Source organism: Bidens hawaiensis, unplaced genomic scaffold (genome assembly GCF_021521415.1).
Source record: "Bidens hawaiensis isolate Kalapana, Puna unplaced genomic scaffold, B.hawaiensis_p1.1 tig00001461_1, whole genome shotgun sequence".
NCBI lineage: Eukaryota > Viridiplantae > Streptophyta > Magnoliopsida > Asterales > Asteraceae > Bidens > Bidens hawaiensis.
In genome coordinates this window covers 3237918-3249969 of record NW_027491082.1, presented here as the reverse complement: position 1 = coordinate 3249969, position 12052 = coordinate 3237918, and the positions used below count along the sequence as shown (strand labels likewise).

At 34.2% G+C, this 12052-nt stretch overlaps 2 protein-coding genes across 2 annotated transcripts; both read right to left on the bottom strand.

Moving 5' to 3' along the window:
- Positions 1–2067: 2067 nt before the first annotated feature.
- On the bottom strand, positions 2068–6327 carry LOC143578931 (thylakoid membrane protein TERC, chloroplastic-like). Its single transcript, XM_077062381.1, has 13 exons — positions 5997–6327; positions 5390–5464; positions 5249–5327; positions 5043–5130; positions 4832–4912; positions 4691–4747; positions 4303–4387; positions 3814–3863; positions 3255–3311; positions 3078–3156; positions 2931–2989; positions 2353–2410; positions 2068–2221 (listed from the first exon to the last, which is right to left on the bottom strand). The coding sequence occupies exons 1-13, from the start codon at positions 6325–6327 to the stop codon at positions 2130–2132; spliced, it is 1191 nt and encodes a 396-aa protein (XP_076918496.1). The 3' UTR covers positions 2068–2129.
- A 750-nt stretch (positions 6328–7077) lies between these two features.
- On the bottom strand, positions 7078–9466 carry LOC143577921 (putative protein phosphatase 2C 38). The gene is made up of 4 exons (XM_077061636.1): positions 9121–9466; positions 8577–8944; positions 8043–8279; positions 7078–7513 (listed from the first exon to the last, which is right to left on the bottom strand). Exons 1-4 carry the CDS (start codon positions 9443–9445, stop codon positions 7289–7291), a joined length of 1155 nt encoding a protein of 384 aa, XP_076917751.1. The 5' UTR covers positions 9446–9466; the 3' UTR covers positions 7078–7288.
- Positions 9467–12052: the final 2586 nt, after the last annotated feature.

The window sequence follows — 12052 nt, the reverse complement described above, 5'->3', positions numbered from 1 at the left end:
AGACATGAAACTTTACACGATAGCACAATGTCAAACCTTGTTAAGGTAGAGCTTTTGGATTCGTGTATAAGTTCCTTTCGATCGGAGGCGTATCGCGAAGCTGCAGTAGGGTTGCCGAGTCAGCCTTAGCTATGCCACGTGGCTCGACACGTGTCAATGTTGCGTAGCTTTTACGTCACATCTTCGCGAATCGCGAAGGTGCAAAAACACTAAGGTGGCCCTTTAAGCGGCGCGAAGTGCAAAGTGCGTCATCGAAGCGCCACATTGCGCTCATGCGCGTCGGGTGCCCTGCACCATCTGCTAAGACTACTGGGTGTGATTTGGCACATAAGAATATTATCATGTAAACTCTTTTCCTTATAAAGAGCTTACAAGTTTTGTAATCTAGCGATGTGAGACAAGAGTTAAAAATCCTATTTATACTATGGTGAAAGCCTTCCATTTTCTTTCCTCCATCAATGTGGAATAAAAATTTTTCTTTATATTTTCTATTCTTCCTTTTACTTCTTATCTTTTCTTTCTTATTTCTTCATTTCTTTCTTTGATTATTTTATTATTTATTAAGGTTTGTTATAAAATACATGTCAGGGAAAGCATAACTAAGCATACTAAAAATTCTTCAAAACCAATTATGTATCAATGTTTCTATTAGTGATTTTGCTTTCTATTTATGTGTTTGCTATGGACCTATTTTAAGTGCATGGATGATTGATGGTGATATTAGTATGGATACAATGTGCTCATGTGATATGTGTTCACAGATGTTAAGGTAGTTTTGCTAAAAATGAACCCGTACCCTGCCGTGCGGGTGTATTATTCAAAATTACTACAATGCACATCTATTAATAAACTTTATAGGGTGTTTACCAAACAAAACAGAACATGCATGGTTACGAAGTGCAACTGTTGATCATGTCAAGTACTAATATTATAACTCTGGATGATGGACACCTAAATTTCCGACTTACATTTCACTAGACGAATAATAAAGTCAATGTAACTACTTCTTTAACAACACCTCTACAAATATTAACAACCTCTCCGCAACGCGACGGGTCTAAACACTAGTTAATATTCAAAGTTCGTATATCAATGCATAAAGTTCTCAAATCTTTATTTAGATCTTATGGATAGAAATAAGTAGTAACAACATTTAAAAGAAAATAAAAAAATTAAAAAAAACACGAAAAACACCAGATTATATATAATGGTGTTTCAAATATACATCAAGTACTCGATAATTTAATCTGATTTCCATTTACTAGTAAATTTGATTGAAAACAAACATTTGATAACTAAATTTCAACATTTTTTAAAATATGGGATAATTTAAAATAAATGTGTTTTGTTAGAATAACTAGTGGTTTACCCGGTGCGTTACGCTTAGGTAGGTCGGTAAAACCCGAGTGGTGATAAACCCAAGCGTTGTCAGTCTCCGACGTTGAGGTCGTAAGTCGACACGAATACAACCGGTTTCGGTTGCATGCGTTATGATACCGGAACTAAAAACCAAAAATAAACATAAAAAATATAAAAATGGAGGTGTATCAATGGGGTAACTTTGGTCGGTACAAATTGGCTGTTTGGAAAACCCGAGCGTTGTCGATCTCGGGCGTTAAGGCGATAAGTCTACGCAAATTTGGTCATTTACGTCATGTTCAATACGGTACTGGAACGAAAAAAAATAATCGCCATTTGGCCGATTTTCGTAACGTTCGTTATGGTACCGGAACTAAAACAAAATGCGGTGAGCCTACACGAATTCGGTTGGTTTTCATCACGTTCTTTATGATACAGGAACTAAAAAACAAAAACAAAATTGGCGTTCAGTCAGTTTTCGTTACAGTATCGGAAGTAAAAAAATAGCCAAAACACCGTGGACCAATATGGTGCCGCCAAATGACCTAATGGGGGAAAAGGAAATACTCAATTCAGTTTTTTTTTTCAAATAAAAAACCGAACTTAACTGTGCACTAAAAGTAGAGATTTATTAATTAACTTATTTAATTGTGCATTAACTAAATTGCTACCTTTTTTCTCATTTCTTTCAAGAACAACAATAAGAAAAAAATAACCAAAAAAAGATGACTTTCGGGTTTTTTCCCCAACAAGCAAAAATCAACCAACTGCTAATCTGATTTCTTCAATAAACTTAGCAGAACCCCGGCACTAAGAGTCGTTGCCACACAGCCAAGAGAAACTTCAGTCGATACATGATACCCTGCACAAACACAGGAAACGGGCCAAAAGTCATCAGAAGTTTATTCAAATGCATACAACCTCTAATCCAACCCGCTCGTCTTTGAGCATGAATGACCAAAAGAACCAGATGATATTAACAGAGATACTCACCGAAGAAATCTAGGATCATTTTGCATCCAATGAAGCCGAGAACTATGCCAATGGCGGGCTGATATCAAAAATGGTAAAATGTTATTGATCTTTAACCCAAACCCTGTTTAAAAAGGGTGACTCCGTACATACATCACCCCTAATTAGCACACCAGCATGCCTGTCACATCAACTGGCGGATCGAGGCTATACAGGCCTTATAACTTCTCACACAACACATCAGTGTCACATTAGTCAGTTTTAGTAAAGTTATACAAGTCACATAAAAACTTATTTTATTTTTATAGGGCCCATATAAAACTTTAAACCAATCATACGGGTCGTATAACCTCATACAACCAGTATGACATGTCAAAAATGTTATACAACCTATATAACATGTCAGTGGTGCACGTATAAGCGTATAGCCTAGTTTTTCAAAAATGACCATGTTTGACTTGACAGATACTTTAAAGTGAACCGTTTTTTATAACTTATTAAAGCGCGTTTTGACAAAATAGGAGAGTATTGAAAGGGGCAAACATGCCATTCCAATGGTAAACATTTCAAAATATAACATGTTATGTTACACAATTCACCTGTAAATACTCCAACTCTCCCATGCTTTCGGAAATCAGTGTATATAGAGACCTTAAACCTGCATCAAACACAAACTACATCATAAAAATTATCTTTAACCAATTAAATAAAAGTCAATCCCGACTTTCTTAAACTTAGGTTTTTACCTAAAATGGCAAACAAATTAGACGAGAAAACAATGAAGGGGTCTCTTGTCACACCAAAAACAGCCGGTATAGAGTCCACCTAATAAAGATTGGTATAGCATTAATGAATTTATATTTTAATATAAATATTTTTTTAAATGTCAAATTTGGAGTCTGGAAAGAAAGAAATAACCATACAGCGAATGCAATATCACTGAGTTCAATAACTGCTACGGTTAAAAGCAAAGGTGTAGCCTGCCCAAAATGTTTGATGCCTGTTAGAAACCACATAATGAATCAACAAAAGATTCATAATTGTTAAAAGGGTCAAAGTGGCCTGTTCGAACTGTTTTGCTTATGAACGAGTGATTTGGGCTGTGGTTGGCCTCAAATCTCAAACAGGTCAAATGGGTCAAACACTCTTATTATACAAGATTTAGTTATACACTTATACAAATAGTTTTATACCCAAAATATGTTACAAAGGTAAAGCAGAAAGACTATATATGTAATTAACTAAAAGGGTAAAAGCGTCATTTTGTAAAACTTACCAGATTTTTTAACAAAAGTTGGTGTTAGAACCCAAACATGTTACAGATTAAACAAAGTAAACCCCAAACCTGTTATTTTTACCAAACCACAAGGACTATTTTATGTAATTAAGTCTTTATTTTTTATTTCTTTTTTTGTGTGGGTGCGTGCATTTTTAACAGTATTAAATATTAACTAAAAACAGATGCTCATATCTATTACTTACTTTCCAAGCTCCATTCACAACTGTAAAAAACTTATTGCCATCATATTCAGCTGCCATAAAAAAAACAAATAAGATCAACCTTTTTCCAAATAAAAACCAATAATTCAAATGACAATCAAAGTGATATGGCATGAACAGGTTTTAATAGAATAAGGGCTTGGGTTTATTTCTTCGTAACTCAGGCACCATTAACGTAATTGTTTGATTGCTGATATTGTATTCATTAGTATTTAACAACTTTGTAACGAATTTTGGTATATTAATTCATACCCCCAAATCGTTACAAAGCCGTTGAGTACTAACAAACACAAAATCAGCAACCAAATGATTACACTAATAGTCCCTTAAGTTACAATAAAATAACGCCATACCCTTGTTCTATTGAAACTTGTTTATTTCATTGCACATAGAAATTAAAAAAAGATAAGGAAAAACTTTTGTAACTAAGATATGTCGCATAGAAAATGTAAAATTAGTGGAAATTATTACATGTTACTGGAATGATCTTTTGGCATGTTTTCACAATAAAATTGTCTGATAGATCATCATCATCATCTTCACCGGCAAAAAATAGCTACAAACACAAATGGAAATATATATTATCAAATAAAATTGGCGTTGCTTGAAACGGGCCAGGTTGACCCGCAATCATTTTTTTGTCCGTTTTAAAAATCTTTAGCAGATAATATGTTGATTACTAAATGATTACAAAACAAAATTATTACAATAAAATTTAAGTCTTAAAATAAAATGGTGTAACTTATCATATCTGATAAATATTACTTATTCTGTGTGATTTTCAATCCTAGCAATAATGTGATCATAAGAGCTTTTTAGTAATATCCTTCATACAAGTGACCACGAATATGAACCGCACCTGAAAGGATGAGTAAAGAAGTATTGATGCCAGCAGCAAGTTCACCGCCTCAAACCTCTAAATACATTTACATTAAAAGTTTAAGATAAATGACAACAAAAACATATTCATGTTAATTAAGACATTTTACTGAAACTGTACCTGAAGGGTTGCTGTTCCGAGAAGTATCAGTGACAAGCGGAAGATGATTGCACCAGCAATACCATAAGAAAGCACCCGATTCTGTGATCACAACATCACAATTACAACAAACAAAGAAATAATAGATAGATACATACAAAATCTCAAATTTTCAAGAAATTTACATACATAGAAGTAAGGATCTACTTGATAAGAAAGTTTTATACTTTACCTGATAAGCAAGTGGCACCTTGAAGTATTTGAATATCAAAACGAAAACGAAAAGATTATCCACCGACAAGCTTTGTTCAAGTAAGTACCTATGTGAATCTCAAAGAAAGAAAAAAATAATAATAATCAAGGGTAAGAATATAATATAGGCATTTCACTAGCAGCCACACATTTCATATGCAAAGTGAAAGACTTTCAAGCTCATACCCTGCAAAGAACTCAGAAGCCTTGCCAATTCCATCTTTCAATCCCACGCCAACACCAAATGTCACAGCAATAAAAAAGACTACTACTACAAATAAACAAAGCCTCATGAATGATGAATTAGAACTAATAGTTAGGTTTTACTTACGCACAAGGCTACGGTTTTAACAGATGTCTTGTAGTTTTCAACATCTTTGATCTTTCCTTCTATATCACTATCTACTATGAGATGCATTTTAAATTTAGCATTATCAGTTTACTTATAATAAAAGAAAAAAAATTACAAAATAAACATTATGCATATAATAGTTTCTGATAATCCAATGTCAAAATAATCACAATGAGCATATAAAGCTTTCCCTGATAAAATAACCAATTATTGAGATAAAACTAAAATTTACTGATTATCTAATTCAATTATTCTCAGCATTGTAAAAATCGGCGAGTGACCGATGCGATTTCAGGTAATCGGTAGTTGGTCAAAAATGGTCAAAGCCTGTTCAGTTTGGGTCAAAATTGGTCAATATCTTAAAAGCATTTGAAAATTGATACTTAATTAATCCAATCCTATTGCTCGTAAAAATAAATAAATAATCGAATCCAATTATTAAATTTGTAAAATTTATATTAAGTTTTGAAGTATTGTGTATAACAATTTGACAAAATTATATATAACATTCCAATTCCATTAATCTCTACTCCCGTTTAGCGCCTAGCGAGTTCTACAAGACTTTAAGATTCAAACTTTAACCTGAAGAAACAGATTCTTCTTCTTGTTCGACTCCTTTCGCGCGTAAAATCGGTGATTTTTTCAGCCAACGAGTTCTACAAACACCTGCAAGATTATTGTTATTAGGTGAAAGATTGGTGGATTGAAGGTTGACCCATTTGGGGAATTGGTGATTGGAAGTTGAAATTGAAGTGAATTTAAGCAACCCCACATCAATTTTGACTGGGGGTTGCATCCCATTTTGGATTATTGAAGCTAATTTCACGGCTTGTGTTTTTATGGAGTAGAGTAGATGAATATGAATGTGAGATGCATAAAAGGTTTTTGTTTTGATGAAATGAAAATGATCCATCAATGAATTGAAAGTTGCTCACTTTGGCCCTTTGTTTTTTAATTAATTTCATCTAAACGGATATTTTCGGTGAATCACGAACCCAGTCAAAGACTAACCAGAACCAAAACCGAAGTAATTCAGGTTAATTCTTGAATCTGGTTGAGGTAACTTAACAAGAAAAATGAAAGGAAATTCAAGTTTTCCTTTCCTTTTTCTTTATCGTATTTTCCCTATTTTCCTTTCTTTTTTTTTCCCTTTTTCTTTCTATTATTTTCCATTCTTTCCTTTCAAATGAAACTCTAAAACAAAACATATTATTAATTCCTCTACTTTTTTACTAATAAAAACTCCGGAACACAACTCCTCTTTTATTTCCTTCATTTTATTTTCATTCCTTCTCTTAAATGAGACTATCGAGGCAACCAAAATAAACTTTTGTTTAATCGATCATCGTATATTCAATTTGATCAAGTATGGTTTAAATGATTTTTGAGACTATTTAATCAATTAGTAAGTTCAATCAAGTTAGACTATGGTATATTTAGTTTTACTTAATTATTTAAGTATGGTTTAATCAATTATGGTGTATTTAATTCAATAGATTATGATATTGTAGCTATAAATCTAAGTTGCTATTTTTTCCTGCTTTCTTATATACTTGAAACCCAATTAGCCAACCAGAATAACACGAATTCAAAAGAAACCGTGAGAGATTTGGGTTGGATTTCAGGTTAAATTTAGAACTCTGAAACACTAAAACCTAAAAATCCATATTAGTATTAGGACAATAATTCAGCTTTTTAGCTTAACAAATTAATATGCGGTAAACAACTAAACTTATCATAAGAAAAAATACAATCCAAATAGAATCTTTTCACATATATGAATCCAAATTGCATAAAAGTTTAATCAAACGGATTCAACTCCCATATCAAACCGACTTGAATAACACAATAACCACCGTGCATTGTGTTCCAATCTACATGCAGAACTTGTTAGGAGCGGGTAGCCCGACCCCTCCTTTTATCGAATAACTTGAACTAATATTCATTAAAGATGGGTCGAGAAAAACGACCACAACTGTAATATCATCATGAAAATGTCTCCTCACACCTCTTTCGATTTTCTTCAAATCCGAATATCTCATTTCTCGTTTTTTTGCTGCTACACGAAGGGCCGCCTTCACTAGCCGCCTCGCAATGCCCTGCAATCAAAAAACCGAAAATTTGAAAGTTAGTTGAGGTATCTTGTAGAGTGGATTACACTATTTATGATATTCTTATAAATTACTTAACATTTAAAAGTAAAAAATGATAAGCCTTAAATCAGTTCAGTTCGGTTTTTTAGTTTAATTACATGCAAAGCCGAAACTAAACCGAAAATTCGGTTTTCAGGAAAACATAAAACCAAATCGTCCGTTTTTGTTTGGGTTCGGTTATTTCGGTTTCATGCATGCCCCTATGTAAAATCCGTTTATTAACACATAACCCCCCTATTTCATTTAATTAAAAACTAGTTTAATAAACAGGTAGACTCATCCAACCCGTTTACTAATGCATAAACCTATAAATGATAAACGCAGAACTTGTTTAATAAGCATGTCGCATGGCGTTTGGTTGTGACCAAACATATTATGGTCAAACTACATCATATCATTGAAATATTTTATTCAACTTAAAAAACCGAATAAATTAAAGAGTGAAAAAAAAAATGCAAAGAGATTATGAACTTACACTTCGTGGGTAACTATGGACAATATTAACGGCTTCCTCGTTACTAAGATGCTCCCATAAACCATCGGATGCAAATATTAGAAACTCATCCTTTGAGTTTATTTCATGTATGGAGATTGAAGGCTCGGGACTAAGAATTGGCATTGAAAACGGTTGAGCGAGCCTAAACTTTGGCAAAAGCGGCTTTCTATTGAACTCGTGACTTTTTAAATACGCATCACCTATTGATCTTGATACCTAAAAACTCATGAATACAATCCCATTTAAATAGCTAAACAAGAAACATGTCAAAAGGGTAAGTAGAAAGTCGGCCTAATTGTTTATTTTTAATGCATAAAAACTCATAACTTATATTATTCAAAAATTCAAATTATCGTTGTAATAATATATTCTTTGTAACCTTCATACGTGTGGCACTGTCTTAAATGTATTTGACACATTAGGGTCAACCCAACATGACTCCTATAAACAACTAACCTCATTTTTGCCACCTCTAAATAAAAAATTAATTCAAGAAAATTTAAGTGGAAATACCTGAATTAGCCCTTTAACACGCCAAACATTATGTTTCATAACAACAATCTTTGGATCCTCGGGATGTAAGGATTGAAGTTCATTTCGTATAGGCTCACGGTTTACATTGTGTTCTTCAGATAACTGAATGGCCGAGATTCCTTTACCACCTCTCTCTGATCTCCCCAATACCACTCGTGAATCCCCGGCATTTGCAATGTATATTAACCCATTACAAATAACTCCCACCAAACAGCACGTGCCCACCGAGGCTATTTGTGGGCACGTGCACCATTGATCTCTAACAACAGCAAGAAATTCCTCCTCGGTTTTCAAGAAAGATTTTCTAATGACGTCCGGCGACATTTCTTCATCTTGAGATGTAAATTCTACAAAATTGATGATGTCACAAATTAGTTTACAACTTGTGTGTAAACAAGATAATAAAATAATGATAATCAATTCAAGAATAAAAAATGATCAAAATCAACATGCATAAATTTTTGAATTAATTTAATTCAATTAAAATATAAAGAAAGTTAAATATAAGGAACAAGAAACATACCCTTAAGATTGGAGAACAAATGTTGGTTCACAAAGCGTGACGTTTCCGGGCCGCCATGCCCATCATAGACCCCGATAAACGTGCCATAAAGCCCGTTCTTTGACGAACACAATTGACCCGACTCAACTTGGCTTTGATCCTCCAACAAATTATTGGCTTGAACAACCGCCATTGAAAACTCACCGCTCACATGACTCGCCAAATCCTTATACCACAACAACCCGTTCGTCCGTCCATTTTGTACCCCTCCTAGTCTCCCTCTCCAACAGGGTTTAACCATATCAAAGTAACTATTACCCGACATAAATTTTGCATATATATACATATATCATTCAAAACCACACCAATTTATATACAACAAATGTATCATCCAAAAGAGCCAGCAAAGGTTGTACTCATCAAATAAAGGTCAAGAATCAGCCCTAAAGTCAACCTCAACTTAAACTTCAACTTATGCTTATGTAATAACCCAACAACCAAGATTCTTGAAATTATATAATACCCACAAGAGTTAAAGGAGGTAGACACCATTAATGTGAGGAAATAGAAAAAGGGTAAAATGGGTATGGGTCAAAATTGTCAAAAAAGCCCTAAATGAACTCAAAAGACAAGAAAGCAATGATCTTTAATGGAATTCAGAGAATATGGAGATGTGTTCTTGATGTACATACCGTGAACCTGCTTTTTGGTTCATCTAGAAAGCTCATTCATTTGTCATCTTTCAAGAACATCCTTAGCTGTAAAACCCATAAAGAATATGATTTTGTGACAGTGTTTGGATGCACAAGACAAAGGTTTTGGAGTTTTTCGGCAGACGAGGTTAGGTTCAAACAACAAAGAAAGAAAAACTGTTTCTTGATTAGGGTTTTTTGGTTTCTTGATTTTCTTGGTATTGTGGGTCATGGTTAGGTTAAAGTTTGAATTTTTATTGACTTTGGTTTGAATAGTAATCCATGTTTTTATCCATGATTTGCTCATTTGTGTGTGGTTAATTGTTTTTCTTGAATTGGTGTTTGGTAAGAGTCTTGATTTGGTCAAATTTGTTTGAAATTGGCCTTGATTGTAGGTACTTTACAAGGGTCTTCATGTAACTTTTCAAAATATCTAAATATGGATGAGATTGGTATTGAAAATGCCGGTCCTGAAAATCTTAAATTTTTTGCACCAGTATGGAAATGTTCGGGACCGTAACCGGTATTTAAGGTAAAATTCGGAAAATACCAGTATCGTACCGTACCGATACCGAAAACTAAAAATTTTGGTACCGATTTGGTACCAACATGAGCAAATCGGTACTGGAACTAATCGGTGCCACTACCGAATTTGCTCATCGTTGATTCTAAATGGTAATCGACAATGACAAGAAAACCAAATGTAAATTTTTAAATTGGGATTTGGTTTTCAAGATTATGAGGTTAAAGCATTATAGTTGAATTCAGAACTTGATTTTCGAATTCGTGATTTTTTTTAATTGAATCGAGTTGGTTTTTGAAAATTTTATATGTTTTATAAGTAAATACATATTTTTATAATATGTAAGAGATTATTTATGTTTATCATTTTGTTGGCTTATTTGAATCTGTTTTTGAGTTCCTATTCTAAATTTAAATTCAACTTCAAAATTTTCAAAATAGAGTATCCAATTCGAGTAACTTAAAACTGGTACGGTAATACGGTATACAAGAGAGGGAGTTGACCAAATTGGGTGTGCACAAATTCAAATATAGCAAGATGAGCATGATCTAAATTCATGACCCTTTCAAAATTTCGATTTGGTTTGGTTCCATTTCGACTACTTTTTAACTTTATTTGATTATGAGTCCACATAAGAGTATGCTCGTAGTTTTAGTTTTGAGGGTTTTGCCAATTAAGCAAGAGAGTTGTAGATGTTATATTCTTTATGCCCATCAATTATGTTTCAACTTGAATTTCTACAATATTTTACGTAGTAATTAGGGTTTCGAGTTGATAAGGAACAATGAACGTTACGAACACCTCTTCTATTTTATCCTATGGCTCCATGAAAGGTGACCTTTTGGACCTACAAACCCATAACCCATGATACTCATAACTCCCGTTGTTCTTCTAATGCATAAACTACCAAGAAGGCCACTAACCATAAAAAAATGGATCATTTTTACAAATATGAATTCCAAAAATCAAAATACAAATAAATTCCTTGAGTATGCATGCATGATGGGTTCATATATTATAAAACAAGAGAAAGGACAACTATCAAGTCAAGTGGGTGTCTTCAATCTTCACTACAATGACGATATAGAAGAAGACTATATATGTCATGTCTCACTTCACGGCGACAAAAAATAGCGTCGATCTCATAGTGAAACCCATTCATTTAGTCACTTAGCATATGCTATCGTCAAATATCTTATCAATTTGCTTAAAGTTCTACGTAACATTTGGAAATTATGAATCTGAAGAGGTAGGTCCCAGCAGAGCCCAGTTGGACCCGCATGACTCACCTTGAAGAGAGACGTCTGCGCAGAAACCAACTGGATCCGCAGGACCCACCATGCTCAGAGACGTGACGTCCTTACGCGCAGTACGCAAGCTGTTCCCGCAGGAAATGCCTCCCAATGGTGAAGTACTCCGCCTGTTCCCGCAGCTGCGGATACAAGCCATCAGGGAAGGCCACCCGCGCAGCAAGGCTACACGCACAAGGCACTTAGCTCTCAATAATTTAGTAGTCACCTGAAGGAATGAGCAAAGCCGGGAACAATCCCGCACAAAGGCGGGAGGGGGAATACTCCCGCCCAAATGAGCCAGTCCGTACGATACTGGAGGATCTTTTGTACTGTACCTGACGAGGTATGGGCAAAAGATCTGACCAGAGATACGACAGCTCATTGACAACAGTATGGCGAGCAGCATGCTCTTGTACTGTAGGTCACTATTAGCCGCTGCCTACTCA